The 16,865-nt window shown below is 40.2% G+C and overlaps 1 protein-coding gene across 1 annotated transcript in view; it reads left to right on the top strand.

The window, feature by feature from the left end:
* The window catches only part of ACTN3 (actinin alpha 3), a 189,425-nt gene that overhangs the window by 133,565 nt on the left and 38,995 nt on the right, over positions 1-16,865 (top strand). Inside the window, exons 8-14 of the mRNA XM_078660833.1 lie at positions 2,707-2,792; positions 5,258-5,350; positions 6,692-6,922; positions 7,338-7,485; positions 9,273-9,423; positions 11,557-11,665; positions 12,783-12,923. Coding sequence (XP_078516959.1) covers positions 2,707-2,792; positions 5,258-5,350; positions 6,692-6,922; positions 7,338-7,485; positions 9,273-9,423; positions 11,557-11,665; positions 12,783-12,923 — 959 coding nt within the window. The remainder of the gene's footprint in view (positions 1-2,706; positions 2,793-5,257; positions 5,351-6,691; positions 6,923-7,337; positions 7,486-9,272; positions 9,424-11,556; positions 11,666-12,782; positions 12,924-16,865) is intronic.

Below are 16,865 nucleotides of genomic sequence, written 5' to 3'. Positions count from 1 at the left end.
GCCCACCAGGGACTCTTTACACTTTGATTGTCAGCATGGTGATGTCCCTAGAAGGGGCAGGGTCCCCAACAAGGGAACACAGCAGCCCCCTAGTATTATTAAATCAAAAAGTAATTCTCCCAAGTCAATAAATCCATGACCCCAGGGGAACTTTCTATATTTTTCAAACACTCATAGAGGGATCTCTATGCTCTTCAGCTGGAATGTAAGTGCCTCTTCTTGTTGTTTTGAATGGGTGTCTTGTGAGCTGAAAAATTGTAAAAGAAAGACTCAGAGACATGTTGGTCTTATTAACACCATCCGCGCTAAGCGTTTTCCCGCTGTGCGCTAAAGATTCGCAAAACCTGCGGTCGTCATGAGCTTACGACAGGCGTACCTCATGACGAGCTGAGCTCGTCATAAGCGGCGAAGGGGTTAAAAAAATAGCACAAATAAACTTGTTTCTGAGTCTTTCTTTTACCATTTTTCAGCCAACAAAATGCAGTCAGAAAAACTATGTTAAAAGACTCAGAGACATGTTGATTTTTATTTTTTAATTAAAACCTTATTAAACATTGTTAATAATCACGAGTATTAAACATCGCATTGTGTGAATTACTAAGATACACTTATATTATAACATTGGTAATTTCCGAACAAAGACTATTGATCTGCTTTATTTATAGTGATATGCTCACTCCTTCATTAAGCCGTTAGGGCCAGTTATTATATTTTGATGTTGTGACTCTTTTCAGATGGCCATGTGAGGTAGTGCACTTGTAGGGAGTTGTAAGGTTTCCTAGTTTGGCCAGGCCCTGCACCAAACCCCACACTGCTCACGGCAAAAGGCCACATGCAGTGGGGGTAGGGCCCTTGCTGAGGTTGGGTGTAGGGCCTGGCCTTTTTTTAATACATTTTTTGACGGAGTTTTATATAGCACAAACTTGACCCGTATCGGGTGTCAGAGTGCTTTACATAGCACATTCATTTTTGTTAGGCACGGGGAGATTAAGTGATATGCCCAGAATAACAGGATGTTCAGCGGTCATTGCAGAGATTCAAACCCAGCTCCCCAGATTCGAGATCGACCGTCCTAGCCATTAGGCCAACTCCTCTCCCTCCTTTGGTGGTGCACGGTGTGGGGTTGGCGTTACGTATGGTAATTAAATATTTCTGTACTTTAAAAATAACCCTCGAAATTCACTGAAGAAAAACAAAAGTTAAATTGACGTTATTGTTAGGTATGGTAATATTATCTTACTTCCCATTAAAAAAAATCTTAGAAATTCAGTGAAATTCAGTGAAAAAACCAAGGGTTAAAGGGATGTTATAGTTAGGTGAAAATGTCAATTAAAACATACAGTTTTAAATAACAAAATCACAAAAATGTACCAATTATAGTTATTGCAAGCAACTGGGACTTGTGTCCTAAAGTAACTATAACTCACACCCTCACCATGCACTGCTAATTACCCCATATATTACATCACTAATGACATGTTTCATGATATCATTGATAACATCACTGCAACATTTGAAATGACATCTGTGATGACAAGACTGTACATTGCAGAGGAGTGAGATATAGTTTAAAAAATATTTTCAGTTCATGTGTTACAACATTTTATTTTATTAGTTCCAGGTAAATAATATTTATTTTTTAATCAATTTACATTTTTCTTTTACATTAAAACATATATTTTTTTAAATTCATAAGCTTTATTATTTTTCCTTGTACTTTACCCTAGAAAGATCTCTGTCTACTGTAGCGAACATTTCTCCCTATGTGGGAAATGTTACTCCTAGTAACTTTACACTGGCAAGTTCTGTCTTAGTTGTCTCCATACCTTGAACTGAGTTGATGGAGTCTTGTAAGTCTACAATTAGATATTGGAAATGGTGAACAGCACAAAATTGTGAATTTACACCTAAGTGTAGTAGTAAATCCATACATCATTAAATCTAATCATGCATATTTACCTTGGTGAACTGAGCCCAAAATTTGTTTGGTAGGCTACTCCTTGGCTAGCATAGATCTGGCCTCTGCCAAACAACCAGGTTGGTGGAACATCTGTGAAACTATAAGTAGCCTACTTTATCTGTGTATGTTCTTTGTGAGGTGGAATGAAGTCTGGATTATTTAGTTCACTGTCTAAATCTCTGGTGGAATCAATATGTGCATTGTAGATGTTAGAGAATATTGCACTTTGGACATCCCACTCACATTCGGACTTAGTAAAAGTATTCTTGTTCACTATCACAGGTTGGCAGCCCAAGGGGATACGGACATGCACCAAAAAGACAAACCACTGGATAATAATAATAATAACATCAAATACAACAACTATAATCATAATAATACTAATACTACTAATAATACTATGAATAATAATAATACTATAAAAACAACACACCGTCCTGCAGAACAAGCCTTTCTTGTTACATTCGCTACCTAACAGAGGACTAGGAAATAAAGTAATTCCTGTTTTCCTTACTCTGACAGTGATTCTTGTGTTTTCATTGTTTGTGGTGCACTGTACTCAAGTGCATATTGTTAGCATGGCTCTGCATTATTTGTTTCTGATGGCCATTGTGGTTACATTGGCCTTTTAAGCTGAATTCATGATACTTGGTCCTGGGTCTTGAAGAGATGTTCATGTGCTAGAGTCATGAGTAGCAGGATTCTGGCTGTCAACCTTTTATGTTGTCTTGCTTCTATTTCCCCAGATATTGTGAACACTCCAAAGCCTGATGAGAAAGCCATTATGACATACGTTTCTTGTTTCTACCATGCCTTCGCTGGAGCTGAGCAGGTACAAGCTTCTCACCAAGAAGGGGATTTTACCTTTTTTTTTTTCCTTCCTGGAACATTGCATATTGTTGGCATGATGGGCTACTCATTTATTAGGTGTGATCATGATATCCATACCTTGATCCTAATAGGAAGCATTTAGGGGCTAACAGCAAGGTACAAAGCTCGACTTCCGGTCTAAGCCACAAGAGCTTGATTGGAGGTTTGCTGAGAAGATCACTGAAGAGCCAGTCCAAGGGTGAGATACGCCTTGCAAATTATTTTAGTCCTGCCAACTATCTTGGCTGGGCCTTTACTCATGGAAGGATGGATGGAAAGCAAACCTACCTTAAATAATTTTAAGTATTTTAAGAAAGAATGAGATTATCATCATGTTCTCCATCGTACAAAGGATCTGCAGGCAACAGAATTCCAAAGGTTAAAATATGAAAAAGAGAGCCACGTTGTAGAACTAGTGTTATAAGTAACTCTCTCCTTTTATACGTGGCATTTCTAATTCTTACTGTAGTCACTTCTCTGACTGCACCCTCTCCTCCATTGACAGTAATAAAGAAGTCTAAGAAAATCATCTTATCTGCTGGTTTACTTCATTTATATAGTTAGCTATGTTTATGCCTTTTTGTACAGTGCTAAAACATTAGGAACCGTTGACGTCAGTCAGGGTTTGCCAGAGATGCATCAGTAGGCTACCTGACAGGCAGAGGGAAAGCAAAGGGTTTCTGAAATTAAGATTCCATGTTCATGAATCGATAGGCCATGAGAATTTAGGGAGGTTGAGAAGGTTGTGCTCATGTGCTCAATCTGAAGGGAAGCAGGCAAAGGACCAAGAACAAACCGATTTGTCCATCTTTTCTTCACAGTCATAATCCTGGGACTATTGTTTGAAGACCAGAGTTGACTCCCTGTGTGAGCTTTGTGATCCTCGATTTGGGGATATGCGTCATATAGGTTATGACAGGAATTCAGGGTCATTAAGTGCCTTAAAGACACCTTTTTGTATCTCACTTTCATATCATTGTGTATATTTAAATCCTATTTTTTTTAGTTCAAATAGTCTTTATTAGTTATTTGCGACACCTAACATAAGGCAGTATGGCAATACAAGTGAATAGGAAACAGATTGTGCCATGACGTAAAATCCATATCATCTGCAGTATCATAACACATTAACTAACACAAGTGGAGCACACATATGGACAAAACAAGATAAGGGGAGGAGGGTAAGGCTGTGCAGTACTTGCATCTTGTTAGTGTCATTTGTACATGCACAGTTGAAAATACAGTGAAAAATTGGTTGCCTGAGTGAGTGAGTGAGTGAGTGAGTGAGTGTGAGTGAGCTGATTGTTTGTTCTCCATGAGTTGCATTATTGTGCTGGTTAAGAACAAACAGTTAAGGCAAAGGACGCAGCACATCTTGATGCTTCAGTCCGTAGCGGGAAAGCTGTCTGTCAAGGCGCTTTGTAAGATAAGGTAGTGGAGTCGAGTGAACCCCACGTTGGTCTGTAGGGAGGGCCCCAGGGAGTAAGTTGCAACGAGGTATTGTCTGCTCATCTAAGAAAGGAAGCCACTCTTGCCACATGTGAAAGTATACAATACTGGAGTTCTTCCAATTTGAGAGAATCAGTTTGCAAACCAAAGTCAGCATTAACACTAGAAGAAACGTCTCTGCTTCCCATTTTATTTGTGAATCAAGTTGTCCTAGTATTACATAAGCGAATTCATGAGAGGGGTAATGCGAAAGGTACATTCAATAAACTTAAAAATGCTACCACAGTATATTTGCAGTATGGAACCATGAAAGAGCATATGAGCAAGGCCACCTTTGTGATCTCGGTAATTCCATCAGGTAGGGTCTTGTCGCACAAAAAGTTTAAGGAGTTTTTCAGGTGCCAAGAAGGATCTGTGAAAGAGCATACATTTAGTCTGGGACAGCATACCTTATTTGTGAAAGAGGATTTGCAAATATTCTTCCAATCAAATTTCATGTTGCTTTTGCATGGTTCTGTTTCCCATTTTTGTTCATTTTGTGAGTGAAGTTTTGTTGATTTTGGCAAGAGTAACTTTTATACTTTGAAAACCACATGGCCAGCTTAACATAAGCTAGCAATGAGGTTAGGTACTGATGGTTCTTTATTTAGGTTTAAGTGTTTGGATAACTGAACCTTAAGTTTTAGAAATTTATAGAAGCTCCTTCCACAACCACCATGTTTCCTCCTGCCACAGTTCTGCAACGTCACCTTTTGGTGGTGTTCTCTTCACATTCATTTAGTGTATTGGCCTGGAAGGCACAGATGTGGGAATGCGATGGCAGAAATAGACCACCACTGTGCTTCTAGTCAAACGTGCCTGGTCTTCTTGACAACCTTTTCTAAAATGTCAGTTACCTACTCAGAGCCAGCATTTAATGGATATTTCTAGCAATATGGCAGTGTAACTAATTGTGCCTCTCTTTCTTTCCTGTTTCAGGCTGAAACCGCTGCAAACAGGATCTGTAAAGTTTTAGCAGTGAACCAAGAGAATGAGAAGCTGATGGAAGAGTATGAGAAGCTGGCAAGCGAGGTAACGTTTTTATGTCCGGGTAACCTGCACACTATTCCACCATTCCCCAAACTCATTGTGCATTATAGGAGCAGTCCAAGACAGAGAAAAATAACTAAACTCTTTGCCCAGTCATGCACCTAGAACGGTCACAAAGGGGAATATCCTTTACGATGCAACTATTACCCCGCACTACCATTACAACGCGGGGATTACAACGAAAGTCATTACAACAACTTTCGCTGGAGGGCGCTGTTGGATAGGGAATAGTTTAATTTTCTATCCAACACCTTCCCTACTATCCACAGGGACTGGAGTTGGAATAGAAAATTAAACTATTCCACTATCCAGCGCCCCCCAACGCAAATCGTTGTAACGACTTGCGTTGTAATCCCCGCGTTGTAATGGCATGCGGGGTAAAAGCATATGTTGTACTGACATACAACCGTCACAAGTAATAGGCTTTCTAGAATGTTGCGTTATTGATTATGTCGGATGGTGTTTATGACAACATTCACCAGATGGCCCGTTTAAATCCGATGTTAAGATGGTATGGGTTACAAAATATTCTCAGAGATTATAAAGATGGGCGCCATCAGAGTCTGTTTAGAATACAGACGTCATAAGTGAGGGCCGTATAGCTAGAGAGAAAGTGAGTGAGTTACTGAGAAGAAGACATTTGGCTTAAAACGTTTATTTTCAGCCCCAGTGAAAGGCTGGATCATCTATATCGCATTGCTACATGTGCACATGATGGAAACGGATGTAGGTAGACAAAGTTCTGGGCAAACAAGCCTCTTCAGAGGAAAACAAAATACTTTTAGGGGTACATCTACAGATCTCTTTCCACAGTAAGCTAGGATTTGCTTAGAACAATTAAGAGCTTGAATGGAGGAAAGTGATGCATTTTATGCACTTTCTCCATTGCGAATGCCAGAGTCCTTTTTTCCATTCAAAATATTTGCGGGTGTCAGTAAGTGGTTTGATCTGTTTTTTACTGTCATTGAACCTAAATGAACACATTTCTAAGTAGATCCTATGTTGCCTCTCCTACCTCTGCCCTGAAAGCTCTAGCATACGACAAAGGGTCTATGATTTTGGGATCCAAGTTAAGGATACTTTCACTCGTTTTTTAAATCCTAGTGCATTTTGGGAGCCTCTTTCTTGAAAGGGGCAACTTAAGGCCATACTCTGTCATTTCATTATATGTATGACAGTTGATCACATTCATCCAAGGGCAGTCAAGAGAAATGAAGTCATCACCACATCCATGTACCTGTGTGATGTTTGCATGGTGCTGTGTGGTATACTTCAGATTTAGCTCCCTTTCCACCCTTCATCACTTCTGTTTACTTCTTCTAGCTTTTGGAATGGATCCGACGCACCATTCCCTGGCTGGAGAACCGCACCCCTGAGCAGACCATGAGTGCCATGCAAAAGAAGCTGGAGGATTTCCGGGACTACCGCCGTGTCCACAAGCCTCCTCGTGTGCAGGAGAAGTGCCAGCTGGAGATCAACTTCAACACCCTGCAGACCAAGCTGCGGCTCAGCAACAGACCAGCTTTCATGCCCTCCGAGGGAAAGATGGTCTCAGTAAGTACTGTATAGAGGTGGTGCTGTTTGGTTGTTTAGAGCTGCTTACAGTGCACCTTTATGAACTATGTCTTTAACAGTATCCGGTGCATTACAAATATTCCGTTTTAACCTCACATAGACGCCAACTTTATCCCATGTTATGCCATCCCATGGCACAAAGATTTGATAGGATGGCCTTCGATAATACTTAGGATGCACTTGCACTCATATCACAGACATTCATTATCTGCACTGTTAATCCAGCCATGAGGCATCTGCACTAGAGTCCTTATATCAGGCACCTCTCTTGTACAAATGACTTCCAAGTAATGCTTCGGACTTTTAATTTACTAGCCCTAGAAATCACCTCCGCCAAAATCACCAAATGCTACCAATGATCAGATAGGTAATGAACTTGTACGCCTTCCCACAGGATATTGCCAATGCCTGGAAAGGTCTGGAACAGGTGGAGAAGGGCTACGAGGAGTGGCTGTTGACTGAGATCCGACGACTTGAAAGACTGGACCATCTGGCCGAGAAGTTTAAACAGAAGGCTTCCCTACATGAGTCCTGGACTAGAGGTACAGGAGGAGAACTTCAGGGCACATCAGAATAAATAAAATGCAATTGTCACGCCAATTCTGGGCACATTTATGTATTGTTCCTAGTGGCTAGATGCTACTATGTGCTCAGTGAAAACATTTGTCATGCTGTTTATTGTATACAGAGCACTGGATCTAAATAATGCAGGTTCAGATGAAAAGTCAAAACACACTGTATGATTTTACTCTGTAATTGTTTTGATTTTTCCTTACTGAATATACCCATTTCAATATTGCTGTTCACATGTGAGAACATACCGAAGTTAGGCCTTCATTTTAAGAGGTGGGCAATTCCTTATTCATTCTGTAACAGGAAATACTGGCCAAATTCGGAATCAAAAGAGAATACCATGGTTTTCCACCTAGATATTTCACCAGCTTAATGCTGATGAAATACTAAGTGTCAAATCCACTCTGTAATGGGGAATTAACACAAATTGGGCGTGGTAACACCACTTCCAACTATATTTTCCCATTTCTAGTGGTCTACTCAGGCTCCTCTTGGAGTACAGTGGAATTCTTGCATCTCAGAATTAACTATACTACCAGGGATTTTGAAATTGTGGGGTATTCAGTTATTTCCCAAGACAGAATACCACATTAGTATTGTCAGAGCCCTTAGAATGCAAGTGCCTCGTCTGCAGGGCACATCTTTAATAGCAAGGTAGGTATTGAAATCAATTCTTTATATGTATATTAAAATATTTAGGGAAGGAGGTAGTTCTCAAAACTGTGTCTAGATCCCACACATATAAATTGAGATCTATTTTAGTATTTATGAATTTAATGAAGATACCATGGTGAAGAACTAGAATTACAAGCAAATGGCTTTTTCCAGGACTACTGAATGGTAGCATTGTACTGGTTCATTAGGACACTATGGCGAAGCTACGGTAGAACTGTGGAGAAGGAACGACAGGCTGCTGCTGCTTTTGAAAATACACTTCGTACTCAGAGTTTCAGACTTTATTTACGCATAGCTGAGGACGATAGTGTGAACAAATAGAAAATGTGTTCTCATTTTAGTTTCTGGACCATCTTCCATAAACTCTGTAAGAAAATCATGAGATAAAACAATTTTCTCTCACAAGTGGTTCATAAAATCCCATCAGAGGGTTCTCATTTTTACCAGTATAAAATCAGCTTTGGACTCACCAGAATTCCTACAGCGAATTCAACACCATCAACAACTGATGTTAATTTTTTCTAAAATCACCTGATAATCACCCTTTATGTGTGCGTTTGTGACCCTTAAATCCTGGCATTCACTACAACTGCATTTCAATGAGAACAATCTCCCGAGTCCTGTAATGGCTGCCACAAAATACTGTCCATGTTATAGCCAGCAAATCAAGGGAGGGGGGGGGGGTGGTCCCTGTGTTACCCCTTCAATATGCCCTTGGGGGGGTCAAGGAGTATTAGGCAGGTGTCACCCTTTATGACAAGTAGTAATCCAAGAGCTCTAAATAATTCAGAATCCATCCCTTGCTTGGAAAATAACCTGCATGATGTAATTCCCTTCCTTACCTCTCCACTTTGGCAACACATTCATCTGGTCGGGCCTTTCTATGTAATCAATCTTGGCAACCCTTAATTTGATTAGCTATTCTGTTGTATTGTTTCCAGGACTGCAGTACCCTGCTTGATTTTTGATGCCTAAGATCAATGTGTTTTAAATTTGGCCTCCTTGCAGCAATGTGTATGGATGAAGTAACTTCTGTCTATTTCCAATTCAATGCAATGTTATACATATCCATCCCTTACAGGTAAGGAGGAGATGCTGACTCTGAGGGACTATGAGTCCGCCTCACTGATGGAGATCCGTGCTCTGTTGCGCAAGCACGAAGCATTCGAGAGCGACTTGGCTGCCCACCAGGACCGCGTGGAACAGATTGCTGCAATTGCCCAGGAACTCAAGTAAGAACTAGAACCATCAGCCCCACAAAAGCTGATGTCCCATTTCATCTCCCTGAGCTACTTTATCTCGTAACTGTCTATAATAGGTTTTATTAGTGGTCGGATGTTTAAGTGAAAATCACTAGTGATTGCCCACATTCTGCATTAATACAAAAAGAGCTGCAGCTCTAAGAATAATCATTATCTATGTACTCTAGTGTTTACATACTCATCCCATCTCTCACTTGAACTTGTTCAGTTAGTCAAGGAATGAAATGGTAAACGAGCAAAAATTAAAGTCAAATGATGACTTTTGTCTGCCTTTTTATTGGAGTTGATCATATATTATCCAGACCCCAACCAGTTCACATATGTTGATGTCTTTCTTCTGCTTAGTATTTTCTCACTCTAGATCCCAACAGTTATCATTCCAAGTCATTGAAATTGTCAGTCTAACAGATTAATATCAGTCCAGTGTTGAAGGTTATCAGCCTTTCATATGTATTTGTATTTAATGATTTGGTACCCTTCTAAGTGTTGTACATAGTTGCATAAAATGGTTCATTGGATAAGTAGCGGTTGAGGTGGTTTATATGCAATGGACGAGGCGTATCTTGGTGTTTAGTGAGTGAGACACGAACACAGACATTATACTGTGATAGACTCTTGTACACATCAAGCAAAGAGTAAAGCTTGCATACGATTGGCAGTTTCAGGATTGGTGAAAGAGTTGGGTCGAGCTGCCATGGCCTTATTTTGTCCATGTTGAGTAAGTGGCACATTTCAACTCAGTGGGGACGGGGATGGTTCTGAGTTGGTATGTGAGTGAGGGCATTCCAGAGAAGAGGACCAAGCAGTTAAAAACTTCTGAACGTTTAGGGGTTGCATGTCAGATGGGAACTGCAAAGAGGTAAAGATTGGTAAAACAAAAGGAACATTATCTGATGTGTCCTGTCACCAGTTGGGAGAGGTATGTCGGGAAAAACTAGAATAAGTTTCTTGTACATTGACATTTTTGATAGTCAACCGTTCAGGTGGATATTGGTGAAGTAAAGTATGTGAATTTCTGTGCAAAGTTAGCAAAATTGACTTTTGAATCATTTGAACGCCTTGGACGTAAAGCAGAATATGATATCAACATAGGAGGTGGACCAATCCTTAGGATACATCCACTGAGAGTGGTGCGGCCAGTGAGCTCAAGAATGTGTCAGATACCTCCAAAAGGCCGGTTCTAGGAATAGGATGAGAGCCATTCTGCTGCCTCAAATCCCAAACCTAGGAAGGCATGTCTAGGGAGCATGGTGGGGTGGTTCGCAGTGCTGAATTCAATCGAGGGGTCAGCGAAAAGATCATGAAAGAGAGGCTGTAATCATGGGCATAAATGAGAAAGTTTGAGTTCTGAACAAGAGCTATTTCAGTTAAATGCAATTTGTGAAAAACATATTTTAGTGGGTTAAGTGAGGAGGAACAGTTAGTCGGATGAACCACACAGTAATAACTTAAAAGTTATTAATGGAGGTTAGTGTATGCCAACTCCTTTGTAGGCGGAGACTACAAAGTGCACTATATGTATTTATTTGCTTTTATCTGCCCTCAAAAGGTAGCTTCAAGATGCTTCACCATGAGACATAAGAGATAAGTGTCTAGTGAGAAAGAAAAAGTTGTTCACAAATTAGCTGTGATATGTATTGGAATCTCCAAGAGTTCCATCCTCCTTCTAATCTTACTCATCAACACAGTGGTGATCCCTTCTACCCTACAGCTGAGAATGGTCAGCGCAGGACACCTTCAGTCAAACCTTCACATACACCGGTCCCCAGGGTTTAGAATAAGAATGGTACTGTAGAGAGTGCAAATCAAAACACCAACAAGCTAATCCCAGCATCTTTGTAATCAAGAATAAATAGCAAGTCTCCCAGAGGGCTTTTACAGGCACACGATTTAACACAAACTAGGTAACTGTTTTTATGTGTCTTTCAGTGAAAACAAAAGCATGGTACTTTTTGCATGGACCCCAATAAAAGCAAAATGTAGGTCACCTTTTTAATTGACTTCTGCTAACAGTAAATTGGCATTGCTCTTTTCAAATTTCAAAGATCTTTGTTGAGATGGCAGTCATGTTTTTTTATGACAGTGTATTGCTTTCTCTTAAAGTGAGCTCGATTACTATGATGCCGCCACTGTGAATGCCCGCTGCCAGGCCATCTGTGACCAGTGGGACAGCCTGGGTACTCTGACCCAGAAAAGGAGGGACTCCCTGGAGGTAAGTGGGCAGTTCTGATTTGGCAGTAGCAGAAACAAGCAGGGTGATTGATTGTAAGATGTGTTTCATGCTATCGCTGACTTCGAAATTATTTCCTTGTCATTATTTATTTACACTGTGGCCCCAATTATGCGGGGGTTAGATGGTGGTGGGGTATGTACTGCACCGTGTAAGAAGTGGTACAGTAGAATTAGGTATTTACTGAGGCCAGCAAATATCTCCTATTCTAAGATTTGCTTTGACAACATAACTTAACGTGGAGAGGTTGAACCTTACTGCATCAAATTCAGCTTGTATTATTATTTTTATGGGGAAAATTACAGGGAGTGCGGTAATCACTATGAAAATCAAAATTCGGATATGTGGTACTGCACATATCAGAGTTTTGAAATCCGAGCCTTAATCTGCAAATTTGGTGATGCTTTGTCTCATATTGAAATTGCTGTTGTGCGTTTTGACGATGCCCTTAATGTATTCCAAGAGGCATTGACAATATCTAAAATTTCAATAAAGAAAATTGTAGTAAGGAGAGTAGAAAAGATAGGTCTACATTTCAAGAAGCACTACACATATTTATTAAGAAGCCTCAAATCAAAACTCAGTGACTGAGTTCTAGTCTTTTTACACTGTGAGTGAAAATCAGCAGCAACATACAGTGCCAAAACGTGGGGTTTTAATGAGTCTCCAAAACGAATAAGTGCATTACGGAATTCTACTGGTTCAATGTTAAGCCCTTGACTGCACAGGTGGTTGCACACTCCTGTGCAAGATACTGTCACAAATGTTTGTGCGAGCTTTGTACAAACATTGGAAGGGCTCTTGTGCCCATTATGTGGGCATATGTCTTAAGTGCATATTGGAAGCAGTATTGTATTACCCATATGTATTAATAGGTTAGTCAAGGGTTAAACCAAGGAAAATTACATAACAATTAGTGCATCAGAAGACTTCCAAACAAGGACGTATGTTGTCATGCTGATGGCCATTGCATACATAGCCAAAAGACCTGGGATTGAGAGATTATTCTGCTTTTAATGTAATCCAGATGCAGCAAACAATGTCCTGTTCTAGACAGTGTAGAATGCCTTCAATAATATTTCTGTTTTTTCCTCCCCAGCGAGTGGAGAAGCTTCTGGAGACCATCGATCAGCTTTACCTGGAATTCGCCAAAAGAGCAGCTCCTTTCAACAACTGGATGGATGGAGCCATTGAGGATCTGCAAGACATGTTCATTGTTCACAGCATTGAGGAAATTCAGGTACCACTGATTCCTAGGGTGGATAGATCTAAGCATCTTGGATGAGTCAGGTACCAGGGCAATGGCATATAAGACGAGGCAGGGTCAGCTACCCGGGAGCAAAGCAAAAATGAAATGGGTGTTGTTCGTACAATCTATTCCAGAAGGTGTATATACTATGACTCCAGATACGTTTAGGGACAGATTGGGGGCACGAAGGGTATGGACTAGTGAGGGATTCATGGTTCCAGGAGGGCAGGTATTCTGGAGGATGTATTATTTCATGTTTATTGTTGAGGAAGACAAGCGTATTGGACATGTACTAACCCTATTTTGAGAGTTTGTAACTTATTACCAACTCGCAAAATAGGGTTCGGTATTCAGTATTAGGCAGGGGCTTTTTCTAGGGCGTCCCTTCCTATTAGCGAGTCGCAAGATCATGTATGAACAGCAATGCGATCGCAAAACATTCATATTTTACCGACTTCATGAAGAAGGTGGTAACCCATTCACAAACGGGAAGGGGTCCTAAGGGTCCCCTTCCCATTTGTGTATGTGGGCACCAATATTTTTTAAGAGCAAACAGTTGTCCCACGGACCACTGCCTACTATAAAAAATGAATAAGGATTTTTTCATTTTTCTCTTTTAAATGCATATCGTTTTTCTTTAAGGAAAAAGGTCTGCAGTAAAAAAAATGGCTTTATTTAAAAAGCAATTACAGACATTGTGGTCTGCTGACCCCAGCAGGCCACCATCCCTGTGATTAAAGGCTATTTCCAATGTGTTACAAATTGCTACCTACTTCATGAATATTAATGAGTAGGTCACTTGTGACCCCAATGGGAATCACTAAATGTGTTTGGGACACATAAGAACTTTGCATTTTGTGAGTCCTTAATTGCAAGTTGTGAAAAATCGCAATTGGACACTCGTAAATGAAAGGACCGTACACCTAGACCCACAGCTTGCAATCATTTAACATAGGAGCCTAGAGTATGAATTGATCTAATATAGACAGTTAAATCTTACTACTTAAAGTAGGCTTGAGACATTCTGATAGATTTTTATAATGCTCAAATAGAGCTTCTTATCTTGTATCTAAAGTCCTTCGGCCACAAGACCCCACTTTCTGTATTGGGCAAAGTGGGGTCTGCAATTCTGATCCATTATGGTCCTTCTGGCAGCTTATCAACGTATTTCCTCACCATTCCATTGATTAAGTATTTTTATAGGGTCTTGTGAGCATTGTGTTTCTGTGGTCCGAAATCCTGTTGCCACTTGTACGCTGAATATTGTTTTGCAAATGCTGCTTTATTTTTAATCAAAGCCCATATATAAAGCAAGTTTGGAACGTTTTTACTGGGAAATTGGCTTTTAGCTACTAACACTTCTAGACGTAGGGTTATTGAACAGGCATGGCTGGTATAGGTAAGAGCGGGCGGGGTGGGGCAGGGGAAGCCTGCATTCGGCGGGATAGGGCAAATAAAATAAATAAAACTACTTCCCTTGTGCTCGCTGCATCGACAAGTCGGCGATGCAGCGAAGCACAAGGTAAATGCTTTCATTTATTTAATTTCCCCTCTCCTGTCGTCTTTCGATTTCCCCCTGCCCTCCTTGGCCTGCCTCACCACTCTTACCTCTACCAGCCGCACATTTTATTGAGATCTGTCTCTTGTACTCAAAACCACCTGATACAGGGTGCCATAGGAAGAAGAATTGTTTTAAGACTCCACACAAACATTCTCTATAAAGTTATTTAGGATTTCCATGTAAATCTTAGTACATCACCACCAACCATTTCCCCCAAAATCTGTTGTCTGAGGGAGAAATATCTCTTCACAATCTAGATGTAAAAATGGGTCTATGGTATTCCTTAGGCAGGATAGGGGAGATTGGAAAGACTATACAATGTTTTGTTAAGTATGTTCCCATCTGTAGAAGGATGCCTACTTCCAAGGAGTCTATAGTCAGCCAAGTTGTATCCTGTAAATAACTTGATACCAAAATGCAAACAAAATGTCTTCAGGGAGGCGTAGGGCTCATTCAGCTAGTGCAAACATGGCTACACAGTCCTCAGAAAGATCTTGAAATCTGCTTTATAGTTGCATGGAGATCAGTCAACAAAGACACTACTGTCTACACTCTGAAATCAGAACAAATAGTGGGCAAAGCTTCTCTGAGAAACCCATTTTGTATTTATGGCATGTCTGCTTCGTTTTCACTCTCCTGCACTGTGGTTTTTGATTAGGGGCAATGGGAATGAACGTGTTCATCTGTTTAGGGTTCAAGCATATCAATAAAGATCCCATATTGGAGAAGAAAAGGATGCTTCTAATCATAGTCCTCATTTTGGAAATCTTGACCTCATCAGTAAACATAGGTGGACACTGGACAGCCTTTTTTAATGATCCTAATGCCGTATTAAAGTGTCAAAAGTAACTTCCAATTGATTACAAAATGTTTGCCATCTGGGATAATAGGGTTAGCCTGGAGCTTTAAAACAGTGCAGATTATCTCTATGGAAGGCTGTACTGCCTAGCTCACACTTTCTGTAATTTTCTCAATTTCTAAAGAATTATTAGGAAAGTATGGAGGCCTCTTTCTCTGTTAGTTATATAGTTCAATAGATTATTATAAAATCAAGACCATACCTGTTAGATAAGCATATATATTAAATATAAAGATTGTTTTCTGTAAGGTGTTTCAAGATCATACACACATACAGCCTGATTCATGAAGCTAAATTGCACTCGCAAAGGGCAAGATTCTCAGAATCTTGCCTTTTGCGATGCAATTTTGGCATTTGGGATTCACAATCCCAAATGCAAAAATCGCTAATGAAGAATTAGCTAATATGCGAGGATTAGCATTTAAGGAATCTCTATTAGAGATTCCTTAAATGCTATTCATGACACTTTCAAAAATTGCGATTTTGCTAATTTGGGCCGCTATTTACCGAGAGGTCAGACCTCTCGGTAAATAGCAAAAACTCAGAAAAATGCTTTTAAAAGCATTTTTCTAAGTTGCATGTTGCACACACACATGTCCTTTGGACATGTGTGTGCGCAACACCTGTTCAAATGTGCATTTTAGGGGTGCTACAGGGTGTCCTTTGGACACCCCTGGCACCCTTAAAATCGGTATCTTATTTGCGAGTAGTAAATTGCTACTCGTAAATAATGGATACTCCCCATTCATTCCTATGGGCCTTTTGGCCCATAGGAATGAATGGGGAGTTATTCCTTTTTTTGCGAGTAGGAAATTTCTACTCGCAAATAGAGAACATGTAGGAATCGCTATTTATTTAGCAATTCCTACATGAATGCCGTTTTGCGTGTCCTCAATAGCGAGTCGCTATGATTCGCTATTAGGGCCACGCAAAACGGCCCGTACATGAATCAGGCTGTTAGTCACAGCTATTTAAGATTATAAGTAAAAACATTTCCTTTTTGGAGTTTAAATTACAGATTTGATGGTAACGTGGGTCTGTTTTAACTCTGGGAGATGCTTCGCAGCACAGGTTATCTTACATTGTTAAGCAGCAAATGCATTTCCGTTGTGAAATTGTAGATTGGTGGAAGTATCAATGATTGGCGAAAGGCCAAGGAATTACTGTATGGAGTGATAGTTAAATATTGATTGCAGAATGCTGTTGAACACATCTAAGATGTGGGTTTAATGTATGAGTCACGATCATTGTGAGCTCGGATTGAGTTGAGTTAGTTACAGACTTTCTTTCGGTGATGGGAGATTTAGCAGCAATTTTAGTGAGGGGTTGTTTATGGTCATGTGAATCAAAGCATGGCAAATGTACGATCTGTAGCGAAGAAGTAACGATACACACTGTCTAAAATCAGTATGAGATCAAGAGGAATCCATTTGTGTGAGTGGAAAAAAACTGCGTTTTTTAAGGACTTGGCACAAGAGGAGCTGAGCAGAATGCGTGTGTTGCCAGTTGTCAT

Source organism: Lissotriton helveticus, chromosome 9, assembly GCF_964261635.1.
Source record: "Lissotriton helveticus chromosome 9, aLisHel1.1, whole genome shotgun sequence".
Taxonomy (NCBI): Eukaryota; Metazoa; Chordata; class Amphibia; order Caudata; family Salamandridae; genus Lissotriton; species Lissotriton helveticus.
Note: the sequence above shows the minus strand (reverse complement) of the source record. Positions and strands in the feature narration are given on the sequence as shown.